General features: G+C 31.6%; 1 protein-coding gene across 1 annotated transcript; it reads right to left on the bottom strand.

Annotated features, from left to right (window-relative positions):
• Positions 1–345: 345 nt before the first annotated feature.
• Positions 346–17,845, bottom strand: LOC140057678 (uncharacterized). The gene is made up of 8 exons (XM_072103398.1): positions 17,842–17,845; positions 6,615–6,679; positions 4,631–4,666; positions 3,016–3,042; positions 1,688–1,714; positions 1,114–1,155; positions 872–898; positions 346–470 (listed from the first exon to the last, which is right to left on the bottom strand). The coding sequence occupies exons 2-8, from the start codon at positions 6,673–6,675 to the stop codon at positions 346–348; spliced, it is 345 nt and encodes a 114-aa protein (XP_071959499.1). The 5' UTR covers positions 6,676–6,679; positions 17,842–17,845.
• Between the last annotated feature and the right edge of the window lie 1,035 nt (positions 17,846–18,880).

Below are 18,880 nucleotides of genomic sequence, written 5' to 3'. Positions count from 1 at the left end.
TATTAATTATTTGAAAATGTATTCGAAATCAAGTTTATCTGTGTTGGTTATGATAATATTATACAATTAAACTTTGAATCACAAAGAAGAACTACAGCAGCTAGCACATAAACATTTCGATGAAGGTACATTTTAGTGTTGTGATCGAAAGTTAAGTTTTATGATAATAAAAATAGATTAAGTTATGTGTTATGTGTTACAGTTACTCACGTTCTTCCCGGCGGATTCTGTCATGACCTGAAATACATTAAATAAATAATAAATTATTGAACTTACATAATGTAATAGTACTGTTTACGATGCTAAACTTTGTTTCAAAATGTAATACGTTTGCATATTTTATTCCTAAATCAAAGGCAGTGAAATATAATTATTGTTTCTTCTCTTTCTTTTTGAATTGTGTAAGTGTAAGTTATGGTTATTTGACTCACCACTTTCGACGTTTATTCTACCACTTGGGCCAGGAGGTTCTAATAATACAAACCGTAGAACAAATAATTAACATTTTGAACAGACTGTACACATTTGTTATGTTATAATCTTGTTTAAACAATGTTATCAACGTTTAGTTTTACGATAATGTTGAATGTATAAAGTACGATACGTAGATGTTGGTCTCAATACGTAGGCCTATTTCAGTTCATTGAGTTTTATGCATTTAATTATCTATACCAAAACAATTAGCAAGAAAGTTAATATGTGTTGATTATGATATTACTATACAAAATTATTAATAAAATAAAATAAAATAAATAATAAAAAAAAAAAAGTGATGTGATCGAAAGTTAAATGTTAAGATAATAAAAATATATTAGATTTATTATAAGTCTTGTTTAAATAAATGTTTTATCAACTTTTTACAGTTACTCACGTTCTTCCCGGCGGATTCTGTCATGACCTGAAATACAGTAAAAAAACAAATGATAACTTATGGCACTTACATAATGTAATGTAATATAGTACTGTTACTATGCTAAACTTGTTTTAAAATGTAATACGTAGGCTATAACGCTATTGCCTATTTTATCATAGGCAATAAAATATAATTATTGTTTCTTGTCTATCAGCCTGTTACTGTTTAAAATAAGTGTAAGTTATGGATAGTTGACTCACCACTTTCAACATTTATTCCAGTTACGGCAGGAGGTACTAGTGCTACAAAGCGTAGAACAACAAATAATTAACATTTTGAACAGCCCAAATTTGTTAGGTTATAGGCCTAATCTTGTTTAAGCCTTGTAACACGTTTTAGTTACAGCGATCTGAAATTCAGTAAATCAAGGTATGCAAAATGTATGCTGTACGTAGCCTATGTGCCCCCACCTAATTGATTACGTAGTGTATCGGTGTACATTTACGATATGTATGTAAAATTATAAAGATACGATACGTCCTCTTTGTATTTTAGTTAATTTTATTATATTGACCAAAACATTGCCATAGCTATCGACCCAAAGCATTTACTTTATTTTAAAGTGTCCGTATGTAGGCCTATTGCATTTTCAGTGAAAATATTTATTTTATTTCAAAACAGAAGGTTAAATACAAATAGTAACCGATACAAATTCAATGAACATAGGCCTATATAATCAATAACAAAAAACATATATTTGAAATATTATTTCAGCACAGACGTAATATATCAAAGGTAGGCCTATTAACTACAATATGTACAGGAGCTACTCACATTTATCCCGACGATTTCTTTCATGAGCTGAAAAAGTATACATGATAACTTTACGTGAACGATGGGGCATAATTGTTTATACGGCATTTGCCATCACATTTGTCATAGTTGGGGAAGATTAATTAATCGTTCTAAATATATATGACCTCTTTTCCATATAATAATAGAATAATAATAAATCATTTTATTTTAACACGGAAAAGTGTTCTACAACAAGGCCATGATCAACTTAATACATTACTAATTTAAAAATAAAAGAGAGAGAAAAACATAGGCCTAAATAAACAGAAACCTTCATTATATTTAGGGGTACAAAATAAAGTTACATGCAAAGTTTTGTTTAAGTATTTTTGGCACTTTGCATTGGGTTTTCTACAGTATTCCATAATCTACCACGATATCAAAAACTTTAGTTTTAAATTCTGTTTTGGGTTTATCCAATTTTAATAATTCCTTTGATCTTGTATTGTAGGCCTATGTATCTTGATTTAGATTATTGTGGTGCTTGGATATTTTATAAAACATTTTGGCTTCATTGTTTTGCGGTTGAGAATCAAGGACAACTTTACAGAGAACAATATTTTAACAATGTAGACATATTAGGGATATACATATGATTTCAGATTAGTCATGAAGGTATACATTTTTTTAATTTATACCTCATTAATTCATAGTCATAGTGCCCGTGCAGCTTTTTAACTCTTTCGCATTCAAAATATCCATGGTACTATTTCGATTTCAAAATAGGAGTGCTGCCTTTTTAATGGACTACCTTCCTAGCTTAGAGTTTGACAACGATTCAAGAAGATAGAATCATTATTTGAATAGAAATGTACTTTGTAACAGGTAGTGAAGAGTTTAGTGTTTTGAAAGAAGATAATTATTTCATGAGTTGAAAGATTTGGCTGCTTTGGCTTACACGTGATGTATTTACAGTTTAAACAATGACCTACTTCTAAAAACAAAGAAGAAGAAAAATAAAACAAAACTTGATTACGGAAGTGAGTAAATTATTTAAAACTGCGAAATGATCTATTCTTTTAAAGATGCGTACGGTAGAGCGTAAAAACAGAAAATTCGTCGTTTTAGGAAATTTGGCAGTTTTTATATAGAAAGTCCTATTTTTATGTAGAACAATTCTGGTCGGTACACTTACATATTGTTCAGTTTGCACAATATTTTGTATTATATTGGTTTATCATTATTAATATAAGTATTATTATATGCTTAATACAACCATTTCAACATAGTTTTATGTTTATCAAGTAAATAAATAATAGTATTTGTGAAAACTAAAACATATTGTATATAAAACACTTTCAACTCACCACCATGGCCTCCAGTGGGTTGTATTCCTGTAAGAAACAAGCATTACAATGTTTTAACTATACATCTATATATAAATTTACGTAAGGGCAAAATTCGGTAAATCGCCCGTTATTTCTAGAATGTTTACTCGATGGTATATAAAGTTGGTTCGTACTTTCGGTACTGATTTTAACCACCTGATGTAACCCTGTTTACTAATTAAATTGAGTTCGATAATTAGTTATTGATCGATTAAAACGAATTTAGGTTCAACGATTTGCCCCAAATATGGGTGTTTTTCGATCGTGGTATACACTGTCTAATGGATGTTCGTCTTGAAAAATACCCACAAACAATAATACGAGGATGCTTCGCATTTTCCTATCTCCTCCTACGATAATTGTTTTTAATGGCTGAAAACCGGTTGAACAGCTCGAGTACAGCATCATAATGTTGAAGACAGGCCGATTTTCTTTAAAAAATACTATTTTGATAGATTTAATATACGTTTATACAAATGTATTGATTTGCGATGAATGGAACATTCCAATCTCTGTTCCACAACCGTCTATTCCCTCAGGCGTCGTAAAGGCAAGTACTGTATACTCATAACAGAAATTCGATCCATTTTGGATATAAATTTTGTTTAAACGGATAATGAGCTAGCGTTTTCACTCGCCGTATATTATGTACACATCTTTATTATTGCAGTTAAACCACCCACATCATCACCCTTCCCTCACTGGCATGAGTAGCGTTGTAAAACCAGTAGAGGATAGCCTACGGTACATTGCCCTAAACGCAGAACAACTTTGGTGGGTAGGGTAGGAACCAACTTAAGTATGAATTGGCTCTAAGAAACAATTGAAAACCATTAGGCCTACTAATTAAGTTGAGTTAGATAATTTAATATTTATTGACGATTAAATCGAATTTATGATTTTCCCTGAATAGAGGTGGTTTTCACAAATTGTTTTACATTATATAAACATATACACGTCGTAGTGATGTATCGTTACATGTACTGTACTATTTCAATCGACTATGACGGTGATAGTTTCAACAAAGTATTACATCGCAATGTTTTACTGTGTGTAGTGGTATATTATTTGTAAAACATGAAAACAATTAATATTTCGTTACTAAATGGATAAAGAATATATTTAAAAAGTGTTCCTCTTTGCACCCATCCTCTTCCCCATCCCTCAACCCTAATGTTACATACAAAACACAAATTAAGTTTGTTTAAATTTGACTTAAACAATTGGTCTCATTTTGTGACAAGTTTCTCTTTCGGAAGTAATTCCCAGGGTGCTAATTTTAGTTGAGTACATAAATCACAGTGTCTATTTATTCGTTCCTGTAAACGACATGTATTATTGTCCTGCGGTAGGCCTACGTACATTTGAAATCGCCAGTTTTTTAACGCTGAAATTATTATGTATTCGAGAACCATCTGTGGGCACGACCTAGATGGTACGCGAGCGAAGCGAGCGTACCATCTAGTGTATAAAAGCAATGAAGCATGTCATAATTCATTTTTTTAAATACTAAATATGCCTCAATGAAATCGAGAAACATTAAAACGAACAATGAATGTTTATTTATAGTTTCATATATCTTTCTTTTACTTACTTCTTCCTCCTCCGAAACCTCCTGGAAATGTGATCTCTGTAAAGATAAAAAAAGGTTGTTAACAACAATCAGCAACTTATGTTATGTATTTTTTGTCATAGTCGTCATAAGACCACCAGCACGCACGATTGTGTGCCACATTCTGTTACATATGGCCGACTGGAGCAAGAGAAATCCTAATCTAAATCTCACGCTTCTTTGTCACGCTTCTTTCTTTTGTTTTTTAATTATTTTCAATCTTTCTACATAAAAAAAAATATGTAAGTATAACAGGGTAGCGGAAAAGCAATAAAACTGTCATCTTCATTCTGATTGTATAAAAGTTACAAATTATGATTGTATAAAAGTTAAAAATTCTGATTTTCTAAAAGTTAAAAAGTTAAAAATTCAGAGTAGGTACAATTTAAAAAAATAAATAAAAATATGAAAAGTAAAAAATCTATAAAATGTTGCTTTAAACTGTGTTTAAACTTAAAAAACGACTCTTCAATAAGATTATTTCTAATCGGAGCACCAAGTTCTGAAAACATTTTGCTATCCCTGATTATTTAAGCATCAGTACGGACTCTACCATAATGAAAGGTAAGTATAACTAGGTGTCGGTTAAAGAATCAATATAATCACTCATAAAATCAGATCGTGGTGAAATTATTATATTGGCAATGAATGTCTTGTTTAAGAAATCACGTCTATTCTCTACTGACATTAGACCTAGCTCCTTTCTTCTATCTATATAATGTTGATGTAAATAACCTTTCTTTAAGATCATGCAGGTAGCTTTCCTCTAAACGGATTCTAACATATTTAAATATTTTTTACGGTACACCCACCGCACTAGAGAACAATAATAAAAGCATGACAGCACAAGTGTCTTATAAAGATGGAGAACTACACTACTAGAGGCATAGATGTGATTAACCGTATAAGACCAATAAGACGGTTACAATTTGACACTGCATCCTGAACTTGATTGTCCCATGACAAGTTACTTTGTATGGAACAGCCTAAAATGTTTAATAAATCATTACAATCTAAACGTATATCAGAAATGCTGTATATAATGGGATATATTCTCTAAGTAAGTCGCATAGATTTGCATTTATTGGGATTCAGTTTGAGGCAATTTTTTGCCCAAAAATCAATAGACGTTAGATCTTTTTGATTTTTTTTGGTCTGAATCCCTAGTGCTAACAATAAACACTATACGTAAAACGCTATTAATCATAAGACACTGTGAAACAGGTTAGTGAGTTACGAATATCAAGCATTTCAATAATGGTAACCGACCGAAAATGTCCAGGCAAAAATTTCCTTCTAAAACATTTTTACCAGAGTCATTATCATTCCGAGAACCGTCGACGTCTACACTTCCTTGAGGATGGCGAGCGAACGAACCCTCTAGTAATACCTTTGGAATGTTTCATTCACCGTAAATCAATACATGTGGTTTAAACGTATATCAATTCTATCAAAATAGTATTTTTTAAAGAAAATCCTCAACAATATGATTCTGTACTCGAGCTGTTCAATCGGTTTTCAGCCATTAAAACATTTATCGTAGGAGGAAAGACAGGAAAATGCGAAGCATCCTTGTATTATTGTGTGCGGGTATTTTTCAAGATAGACATCCATTAGACAGTGTATACCATGATCGGAAAACAACCCTATTTGGGGTAAATCGTGTTTTGTCAATAACTAATTATCAATTTAATTAGTAAACAGTGTTACATCAGGTGGTTAAAATTAGTACCGAAAGCACGAACCAACTTTATATACCATCGAGTAAACATTCTAGAAATAACGCGCGATTTATCGAATTTTTTCCTTACGTAAATTTATATAAAGAAACCCAATGGCTCCCAGTTGAATATTTGTTCTTTGAGTTGCTGTTTTATACTTGTAGGTTTATGTAATCAATAATGTATATAGTAATACATTGTAAAGCAAATTAAAGATAATAATATATTATTTGATACTAACTTACCTTCACCACAACCACCGTTAAAAAAAAACACGGCTAGAAACACAACTACCAACGTTTGCATTCGCCTGTAAAATAAAGTTTCAACCTGGATCAAATGTGATAATTGTGAAAATAAAACTATTTATTAAGACACAACTTTTCTATTATTACTTTGTTGTTGCTATTGCTATAATAAAATTACCTAAACATTTCCTAAATAGCACATAGCGACACCACCAAACGGTCGACCAATAAGTAGACCTAATTTAGAAGAATCAACCGCGGACACCCCCATCCCATCATATTCCTCGTGTATAGACTTAAGTAAACCTAATTCTTCATGTTAGAGCAAGTGCTCTTGTATAAACATTATAAAATTAAGCGATTTACAGTTATATGAAATACATCGTAAGTGATTGGTCTCATTTCCTTTCATTATTGCCATGTCTTTCCCACTTTCAAATAAAAGCACCATCAGGCCACATTAGAGCATTCATTAACTTTGTTAGTGTTGGTGTTACTGTAAATACTGTATATCATTATAATCAACTTGTTAAACTGATATGAAGAAAAAATGTCTTACTTAGCTTAGCTAGAACTTAGTTTGTGTTTTCTATGAACGCAGCATACTATTAAGCAATAATATACAAATAATGAATTTTTAAGAGTGTAATGGTACAAAATAATGGCATGAGGTGAATGATGAAAGGTTATATATATACGAGGCAACAGCCGAGTTGATATTAACCTTTCATCATTCACCAAAAGCTATTATTATTACCATTACACGAATATAAAACATTAATTATTTGTTTCATATAGGCCTAACATCTAAATAGATTCCTGTCATTTGAATCAAATAAGGCAAGGTAGCCCTAGCCAAAGGCCTACATTTCATTCACATTGATTAAAAACAGTATCATTTGGTTTTTAATATTATATTAAATGTTATATTTATATGGATTTTATAAACACACCAACTTTAGTGTTAATTATGTCAACAAACGACCAAACAATCTTAGGCCTAGCAAGGCTAAAACGCCTAGACTACCCTAGCCTAGTACTAGCATGGCCTAGGCTAGACCTAGTAGCCAGTACGGTGTGTGACCGAAACGGCCGCCGACTGAAACGGCCGCCAACATTTTCTATGGGATGCCAATACCGCCGAAGCTTCAACAAGCAACATTTAAATTAGCTTTAGATCGTTTTTAGAATTTTGATTAATTAATGGGGACATCCCTACAAGACGTGGAATTGTTGGAAAACCATAATTAGCCTAGATAAGTTCCAATTGTCTGTCGAAGTTTTGCTTTTCAGCCAAGCTACAGTAGTACTAGGGGTTTACAGTCGAAACGGCCGCCGACTGTTGCATATCTCGCGGTGGTGTTTACAAATGAAACTGAGACCAGACGACAGGTGGCGCTGTTGTATTTCAAAGTACAGAGCTATAATAATAATAATAATAATAATGTATTCGGAAAACGCTTTTTGAACAGCGGCACACATAATAATGGTGCATCCTTAAAACAATTAAACATACAATAGCAAAATATATAAGTATAAAAATATAATAACGGAAGTTTGATAAAACCAAGTTAAAAATAAACTGTAATACTAATACCAATTAAATGCAACCAATACTCATGAACCTTAAACATGAGCTAAACGACAATAATCTATCCATGTTCTGGGAATTGTTTACTACTAGCTCTCTAGATCTTAAATACCACTTATTCTTCGATGATCTTGAAATCCATAATGAATTTAAAATTACACCAAATCAATTGACCCATGATGTATACGATTTAGCAAGTATTATTTTCGACAAACATTGTAAAATTTTTCTGACCATGGCTTGGAACACACGAAATGATATATATAATACAATTCCTTCTCAAACTTCATTTATTCATTTTCTTAGTATTTAATCTGTCTCAGTTTTCTTAATTTTTTATTTTTTTTTAGTAATTTTGTTCTTATGTCTAATTTCTTGTTTTGTATTTATATTTAAGTGTGTATGTATTATTTTTCACTGTAAACTTGTTGCACATCTCATTGAGACTGTGCCTCTGATTTCAAAGAGATACAATAAAAGTTCAGTTCAGTTCACATACATAACCTTGGACACTAAATTAGCATATCAATTAGTATATGAACAAATGAATATACAGTATTTAGAAACTATGTAAATATATACACACTCTTGATACACAGTGTCTACCAGCAAAAAAAAAAATGAACAATATGAACCCATATCATAGGATAATTTGTGTACTAGATTTTTTTTCATCTGCGAGACGTTTTTTTTTTCGTACACAAAAATGTTTCAAAAAGTACTATTAAACGATCGTTTAATAGTGCATATTATATAACACCTATATAAATTCCTGTCATTTGATTGGACGAATGTAGGTCACATGGCGTGCAATAGTACGCACTATTCAACGATCGTTAAATAGTACTTTTTGAAACATTTTTGTGTACGAAAAAAAAACGTCTAGATGTTATATAAAACAAATAATGAATGTTTTGTATTCGTGTAATGGTACAAATAATGGCACTTGGTGAATGATGAAAGGTTATATCAACTCGGCTTTGCCTCGTTGATATAACCTTTCATCATTCACCTCGTGCCATTATTTGTACCATTGCACTCATAAACATTCATTATTTGTATACTATTGCACGCAATGTGACCCACAATCGTCCAATCAAATGACAGGAATTTATATAGGTATTATATAATAGTAAATTACTTACAGTTTAGCAGCCATGATGATAGTGAACATTAATTAGTATAAGTACGAATGGTTAGTGTATCATTTTGAAAGACAATTTTATGTAATATAAAAGGTTAAATTAACATAAACATAAGAAATAACACATGTTTAAAACATTATGTTTATGATGTATTTTGCAATTTTCCTCATTGATGTTATTTAGAATAATTACATTAACGCCCGTATTCTTAAACCGGACTTTAGTCGTAGTTCGAAGTTCGACTTGAAAAAGTCGTAGTTCGAGCTATTACTTCAAATTCGATTCAAAAACGAAGTAGTCGAAGTTTGCAGTTCGACTTAATGAAGTCGAGCTTTTAATCGAGGTGCACACGTCTGGGTAACAAAAGCTAAACATTGACCAATGACAAGAGAGTATTTGAGGAGCAGACGAAATTTTGCGCATTAATATCACTTTCCATTTTTTTACAACACTTTTTACGCATCAGGACTATAATATACATGAAAAATAATTTTAATCGTTAATTATTAGAACAATATCAGTATTTATTTAACAGTGAAGTATATTTGATTAACAACAAACAAAATCTTCAAAATATATATAGGAACCATGGCGGTACGGTAACTTTTATATTTTCTAGGCCCCAACAAAGTATGATCGCGACGAACCACGCACTTCATAGCGTGACAAGAAAGCGCTAGGCCCCCTAAACATTTCATCGCGTGGTGAATTTCCGTATCTGCCATTGTCGCTATGGCGTCACGTAGTTCAAGTCGGACTTGCGCGAAGAAAATAATATAGTAATTTGTATACGGTTGTAAATAAAGATGATTTTCATTATTATAACTTATACCAATGTATATTTAATTAAGCTAATATAAAAATAGATATTTCATTCTTCAATATCTGGCCAATATAACAACTCAATGACTGTTACGTTTTTCATGAACATCGTTTAAAAACCATTTAGTCTACCATTTAGCCTTCCCCCTCCAGGACTAAAAAAAATCGATCAAAATCCGTCTCGATTTAGTCGGCGATTTAGTTGAAGTTCGGTTTATGAATTAAAATGACGTTATTTTTAAAGTTTTAGCTCGAACTACGACTAAAGTCCGGTTTAAGAATACGGGCGTAAGTGGCTTATTGTTAGTGTATGCAATGAGATCAATGTATTATATACACACACCTGTTTAAGGAAATGTATTAATTTACATATAAAACGTGAGCTACAAACAACTGTTTAAAAACAATTCTTTAGAAAAACAGTTCTATATGTGCAAAGTTTCAATTATCATTATTGTTATTATTCGAATATAATAAAATAAAACAATGCCTACGAATTGTTAATGCTGTTTACGTGTGGTTTTTATTTTTATATTGTGTGTGAAATGAGATTAATTATTATTACTAGATGGTTCTCGAATACATAGTAATTTCAGCGTAAAAAACCTGGCGATTTCAAATGTACGTACGGCAGGACTATAAAACAATGTCGTTTACAGAAACAAATAAATAGACACAATGATTTACCTGTAGTCAACCAAAATTAGCACCTAGAAAATTGTCACAAAATGAGTCCAAATTTTTTATTTGGATTCATTTAAACAAACCCAATTTGTGTTTTGAATCTAACATTAGAGTTGAGGGTTGGGGATGAGGATAGGTACAAAGAGGAACAATTTTTAATATATTCTATATAATTATTAAATTATTCTTTATATTTCTTTATATCCACCCAGTAACAAAATATTTTTTTTATAGGCCTATAATTAATATACCACTAAATAGAGTAAAACATTACCGATATTTTGTTAAAACTGTCACTGTCTCATAGTCGATTGAAATAGTAAAGTACGTACATTTAAAGACCACTACTACGTTTATATTTTTGTAATTATTAATTAATACAAACGCTGAGAAGCAACTGTCAGTAATAAAGTATTATATTATTATGTGTTTATAATCTAACAGTAGGGCCTACCCACACTCACAGTGATAACGTTTATTAGTATACTTGTTTATATTATATCTAACAGTACCAACACACTTTTGATTCAAATGGCGATCAAAAGTGGTTAATACCTATTTGCAGTATTGTATAGCATTAATACTAGTTATGTTTATTATCCAAGGGTCCATACATTTACCTACTTCTGTTAAAGTATGCAAGTATGGTTAAACCAAATAAGTTGGAATGTTCCATTCATTGCAAATCAATACATTTGTATAAACGTATATTAAATCTATCAAAATAGTATAGTATTTTTTAAAGAAAATCGGCCTGTCTTCAACATTATGATGTTGTACTTGAGCTCTTCAACCGGTTTTCAACTATTAAAAACAATTATTGTAGGAGGAGATAAGAAAATGCGAAGCATCCTCGTATTATGGTATGCGGGTATTTTTACAATGGACATGGAATAAACAGTGTATACCACGATCGGAAAACACCCCTATTTGGGGCAAATCGTTGAACCTAAATTCTTTTTAATTGTCAATAACTAATTATCTAACTCAATTTAATTAGTAAACAGGGTCTAAATAATCAAGATACATGCTGATATCACATTCATATCAAAGAGTAATCAATTATCAATAAACCAGACTAAATATTTGTCGTTACATTTTCATATCTTTTCAGTATAACAAAATGTAAATCAATTATTAACTACTATAATAATACTAATAATATTATAACATAAATAATATTATAACATAAATCTGTTACTATTGTGTATGCCTGCAAATTTTTATATTAAATTGATTGATTCGTTTATTCAATATTCAATAAAATGTTCTCCACACATATATTAAAAATACATAAAATAATAATTAAAATATTAATTATATAAACACGTACGATATAACCAATAAAAACTTAGTATGTATGGAAGGAACCCTAAGGCCTATATAAGTTAAAAAACTTTACGCCTAGGCTCCCAGAAAAAATTATAAAAAAAAAGAATAGTGAGGAATCATACGTCTCACGTACGCAATGTGAAACATTATAAAATTGACATAGAGTCATCCTTTGGGGTAGTAAAGGGAAATTCATTTTCACGAATCTAAAGCTATAGCCCCAGCGTATACGCATGCTTATTATTATTTTTTTTTTTGCAACGAATTCAAGTACACTGGGTACATTTTGTGAAGCGCGAACAATTGCGCAACCAATGTGAGCTCAGGAAACAAGTCATGACGTCGTTCATGAGCAATCATAGCCAGAGCCATATATATAAAGAGTTACGACATTGAAAATTAGAAGCCATTTTTGTGTCAAAGAATTCGCACACTGAGGGCGCGCGCGTCTATTTTGTATAGCGTTTTCCTGTAGTTCATGCATTATTCTTAGATTTTGTTGTCAATGAAATAACGCTTATATTCCGTTTTTATTTTAGTAATTAATTTTATTAATGGTATTATTTTGGTAACGTATATATATTGTGTCTATAATAACAAAAGAATAACTGTTAGGGCCTACATGCAAGTCAGGATACATCAAAGCATGAACCAATACAAAAAACACACAAATTCACCCCTCTTTTTATACAGTATATGGCTCTCTGTGTGTTTTTGACACCAACTTTCAGAGACTCGTTCATCATTTCATCTATCTATATATAAATTTACGTAAGGGCAAAATTCGGTAAATCGCGCCTTACTTTTAGAATTTTTACTCGATGGTTATAAAGTTGGTTCGTACTTTCGGTACTGATTTTAACCACCTGATGTAACCCTGTTTACTAATTAAATTAAGTTAGATAATTAGTTATTGACGATTAAAACGAATTTAGGTTCAACGATTTGCCCCAAATAGGGGTGTTTTCCGATCGTGGTATACACTGTCTAATGGATGTCCATCTTGAAAAATACCCGCCACAAAAATGCGAGGAGGCTTCGCATTTTCCTATCTCCTCCTACGATAATTGTTTTTAATAGCTGAAAACCGGTTGAACAGCTCGAGTACAGTATCATAATGTTGAAGACAGGCCGATTTTCTTTAAAAAATACTATTTTTATAGATTTAATATACGTTTATACAAATGTATTGATTTGCGAAGAATGGAACATTCCAATCTCTGTGTCGTTCCACAAGTTTCTATTCCCTCAGGCGTCGTAAAGGAAAGTACTGTATACTCATTACAGAAATTCGATCCATTTTTTTTTCAATCTGTGCTGCAGAAGTTGGATATAATTTTTTTTAAAAGGATAATAAGCTAGCGTTTTCAGTCGCAGTATATTTATGTACAAAAAATCTTTATTATTGCAGTTAAACCACCCACATCAACACCCTACTTCCCTCACTGGCATGAGTAGCGTTGTAAAGCCAGTAGAGGATAGGCCTACAGTGCATCACATGCCCTAAACGCAGAACAACTTTGGTGGGTAGGGTAGGAATCAACTTAAGTATGAATTAGCTCTAAGAAACAATTGAAAACCATTAGGCCTACTAATTAAGTTGAGTTAGATAATTTAATATTTATTGAAGATTAAATCGAATTTATGATTTGCCCCGAATAGAGGTGGTTTTCACAAATTGTTATACATTATAAACATATACACGTCGTAGTGATGTGTCGTTACACGTACTGTACTTTTCAATCGACTAGGACGGTGATAGTTTAAAAAATGTATTACATCGCAATGTTTTACTGTGTCTAGTGGTATATTATTTGTAAAACATGAAAACAATTAATATTTCGTTACTAAATAAATAAAGAATAAATAGATAAAGAATATATTTAAAAACTGTTCCTCTTTGCACCATCCTCTTCCCCATCCCTCAACCATAATGTTACATATAAAACACAAATTAAGTTTGTTTAAATTTGACTTAAACAATTGGTCTCATTTTGTGACAAGTTTCTTTTTCGGAAGTAATTCCCAGGGTGCTAATTTTAGTTGAGTACATAAATCACAGTGTCTATTTATTCGTTCCTGTAAACGACATGTATTATTGTCCTGCGGTACGTACATTTGAAATCGCCAGTTTTTTAACGCTGACATTATTAGTATTCGAGAACCATCTGTGGGCACGATCTAGATGGTACGCGAGCGAAGCGAGCGTACCATCTAGTTATATCAATTTACGTAAGGGCAAAATTCGGTAAATCGCGCGTAATTTCTAGAATGTTTACTCGATGGTATATAAAGTTGGTTCGTACTTTCGGTACTGATTTTAACCACCTGATGTAACCCTGTTTACTAATTAAATTGAGTTCGATAATTAGTTAATGACGATTAAAACGAATACGTTGTAGTGGTGTACATGTACTTTACTATTTCAATCGACTATAACAGGGACAGTTTTATTTTGTTGGACTCATTTTAAGACAAGTTTCTCCTTCGGAAGTAGGCCTAATTCCCAGTGTGCTAATTTTTGTTGACTACATTAATCATCGTGTCTATTTATTCATTTCTGACAATGTATTTATAGTCCTGCGGTACGTACATTTGAAATCGCCAGTTTTTTTACGCTGAAATTACTGTGTATTCGAGAACCATCTGTGGACACGACCTAGATGGTACGCGAGCGAAACGAGCGTACCATCTAGTCTATATATAAATTTACGTAAGGGCAAAATTCGGTAAATCGCGCCTTACTTTTAGAATTTGTACTCGATGGTATATAAAGTTGGTTCGTACTTTCGGTACTGATTTTAACCACCTGATGTAACCCTGTTTACTAATTAAATTAAGTTAGATAATAAGTTATTGACGATTAAAACGAATTTAGGTTCAACGATTTGCCCCAAATAGGGGTGTTTTCCGATCGTGGTATACACTGTCTAATGGATGTCCATCTTGAAAAATAACCGCCACAAAAATGCGATGAGGCTTCGCATTTTCCTATCTCCTCCTACGATAATTGTTTTTAATAGCTGAAAACCGGTTGAACAGCTAGAGTACAGCCTCATAATGTTGAAGACAGGCCGATTTTCTTAAAAAAATACTATTTTGACAGATTTAATATACGATTATACAAATGTATTAATTTCGATGAATGGAACATCCCAATCTCTCAGTCTGCCAGTTGGTTTAACACAAGTAGGTACATTTATGAACCCTTGGATTAACACATACGGTAGGTAAATATATGGGCCCTTTGAGAATAAACTTGCAATACTTTGACAATACTGTAAATGCCTATTAACTATTTTTGGTCCTCATTTGAATCGAACATTTCTTACTGTGAATGTTCGTACTGTTAGATGTAATATAAAGTATATACAAATAAACTGTATTACTTAGATTGTGGATAGGCTCTACTGTTAGATATATATAAACACATTATTATATACAAATAAACTTTATAGTAACAGTTCCTTCTCAACGTTTGTATTAATTAATAATTACCAAAAATATAAACGTCGTAGTGGTGTATCGTGACATGTACTTTAATATTTCGATTGATTATGACAGTGACAGTTTTAACAAAGTATTAAATCGCAAATGTTTTACTGTATTTAGAGGTATATTATTTATAGGCCTATAAAACATGAAAAAAATAGTTCGTTACTGAGTGGATAAAGAATATATTTAAAAATTGTTTCTCTTTGTACCTATCCGCTTTTCCATCCCTCAACCCTAATGTTACATACAAAACACAAATTGGGTTTCTTTAAATGAGTCCAAATCAAAAATTTGGACTCATTTTGTGATAAGTTTCTTCTTCGGAAGTAATTCCCAGGGTGCTAATTTTAGTTTACTACATAAATCATCGTGTCTAATTATTCGTTTCTGTAAACGACAATGTATTATAGTCCTGCGGTACGTACATTTGAAATCGCCAGTTTTGTTACGCTGAAATTACTGTGTATTCGAGAACCATCTGTGGGCACGACCTAGATGGTACGCGAGCGAAGCGAGCGTACCATATCTAGTTTATAATAATTTGCCTTTATTATTTTAATATTGTTTATACCCTTTTCAGCATATTAACAAATATATCCAGAACACTTTATTATTTATTTAGTCATCAAAGCATGCATCATGAATTGAAAATATTGTCATTGTTATTAATAGGACGTAGTTATGGGATGTTTCGTTCCAAAATCAATCAAACGAACTTTATAATGTACTAGCGCACGCGCGCGCAATATTCTTTGCCGCAAGTACTTCTGTACGCTGTGCACGTCGATATTTCACCGTAAAATGTGAAATTTCGCGAGCGTACCATCTAGTTTATAATAATTTGCCTTTATTATTTTAATATTGTTTATACCCTTTTCAGCATATTAACAAATATATCCACAACACTTTATTATTTATTTAGTCATCAAAGCATGCATCATGAATTGAAAATATTGTTATTGTTATTAATAGGACGTAGTTATGGGATGTTTCGTTCCAAAATCAATCAAACGAACTTTATAATGTACTAGCGCACGCGCGCGCAATATTCTTTGCCGCAAGTACTTCTGTACGCTGTGCACGTCGATATTTCATCGTAAAATGTGAAATTACATTTTTTTTAATATAAGAAAAAGTTGAAAGTATTTTGTTGCTCCTATATTTTACATGCATTAATGGAGACAAGTTTGACACAATTTGATCTGCATATCACGTGACTATAATCCAATATCGTAACTCTTTATATATATGGCTCTGCTCATAGCAGAAACACGACGCCATGTAAATGAAAATCACAGCTATCGCTCCTACAGTGGAAAATGTAGAGCGAATCTTTCTTTCTTTCTTTCTTTGCGAAACATTGAATAGAATAGTGGAAAACAAGCTTTTATACAATACATTACTAATAAAATATATTGACACTAATTAAAAGTTATTGTATTATTTAAACACATTTTCAGTCTTGTGCAACGCGTGTCGGTCGGTTGGTGGGTCGGTCGGTCGCTTGGTCGGTAAACAATAATTGGAGCTGAGCACGCGACTGCAGCCATGTATATGGCCTTGTGTAGTTCCGTCCCAAGGTCTAATCAGAAAAATGATGTCAAATAGTAATTTCGATATACTTCCAATCATATCCATTTCAAAGCTTACAACATTGTATGCCCTACTGTATATTATTGTCGCTATTCTATTAAATTGTCTCGTGTTTTAACCTTTTTAAAACCTCAATTTAATTAATGTAAAATAAACAATCATTTTATACCTACATTTATTATTATTTTGTCTAACAGTTTATTAAATATGTTGTATTTTTTTTCAATTCATTCATTACAATTTGATTATTAATTGACAAATTACAAAAACAAAAACATAAACGTTTTTGTGTCCTCTTGTAAAATCATGTTCGTGTTGAGATGCGATGCTTTGATAAAAAAAAAGTGACGATACGATCAGATTAATGGATGTTTACTAAATTTTCTTACGTGATTCCTTGCCAATGAATTTCTCTTCAAATTTCCTAGTTTACTAGTTGCTAACCAAAACACCTATTACTTATAATAAAAAAACTAAAAACAGTAGATCGGAGAAATCATTCTACAGCGATTAGTAAAGTAAATAATGTATTAGTATAAAAAAACAGCATAGGCCTACGTACCGTGTAGATGCCATGATAACAACAATGTTTAAAATGAAATAGAGAACGATGAGTTAGATTCAATGGTGCTGCTACAGTTTATATAGTGGCAATATAACAATTATAGTAAATAAACAATTTTGATGGCATGGTAATAAAACTATATTTTGCATTGCTAAATAGTATTTAAACAGTGGATTGTTTTTAAATTATATTTAAAAATACAATTATTATTTAAATTATTGTTTAATAACAGGTGTTATAATTTTATTTCAATTTGATTTTGGATACGGGTTTTAACGGGTGTTATAATTGTGAACTTCGTTGTTTTTTTGTAAAGAATCGATTAAATGTCATAGGAAGTTTTACTCATTACTAAATTTGTGTATGAACAAAGCAGTCTGCAATTTATTTATGTCGAAGATGTTAAGAGTTTTTACTTTGTAGAAAAGGGGTTTGGAACGTGTGAGGTGTTTGAAATGGGTACAGATACGGATCGCCTTCATAATTCATATAGTCAAGTCTTGTTGTTTCTGTGAAGTCCATGGACAAGGTATTTGGAATGTGTGACAGCCCACTCAATGTTACAATAATTAAGATGTGGTATGATAAAGGTGTTATAAAGGGAAAGTAAGATGTGTTGTGGGAAAGTGAATTTTAGTTTGTTACCAGATAGATTGAGAGATTGTGTTAATGTGACGTTTCCAGTTCAGTTTGTCGTCATTGACACTCCGAGGAATTGAGTATGATCAACTTGTTTAATTCAAACATTGTCTATGAAGATTTCGATAAGGTTTTCTTTAGATTTGTTACTATTTGAGAAGTGAATAAAGTTAGTTTTATCAATATTTAATGAGAGTTTTTTAGTTTTGAACCAGCTTTAGACGTGGTGAATTTCGGAATTAAAAGTTTAAATTAGGCTAATTTTTTTAAGTCGGAATGAAATATTGGAATCGTCGGCAAAAAGAACATAAGAAAATTAATTTGAGACTTGTTGGATATCATTGATGTAGATGAGGAAAAGGAGAGGTATGTGTACTCTCTTAATGTAAAAGAGTGA

This window comes from Antedon mediterranea, chromosome 8 (genome assembly GCF_964355755.1).
Source record: "Antedon mediterranea chromosome 8, ecAntMedi1.1, whole genome shotgun sequence".
Lineage (NCBI taxonomy): Eukaryota > Metazoa > Echinodermata > Crinoidea > Comatulida > Antedonidae > Antedon > Antedon mediterranea.
The sequence above is the reverse complement of the archived record's forward strand: the minus strand, read 5'-3'. Positions and strand labels throughout refer to the sequence as shown.

What these genes read in the sequence shown, in the direction of transcription:
- LOC140057678 (XM_072103398.1), bottom strand. Translation starts at nt 6,675, where the DNA reads ATGCAAACGTTGGTAGTTGTGTTTCTAGCCGTGTTTTTTTTTAACGGT. An exon ending in ACCCACTGGAGGCCATGGTG is followed by an intron (nt 1,715 to 3,015) that starts GTGAGTTGAAAG and finishes ATACTTTTTCAG; the next exon opens with CTCATGAAAGAAATCGTCGG. An exon ending in AAGAAATCGTCGGGATAAAT is followed by an intron (nt 1,156 to 1,687) that starts GTGAGTAGCTCC and finishes TACGCTTTGTAG; the next exon opens with CACTAGTACCTCCTGCCGTA.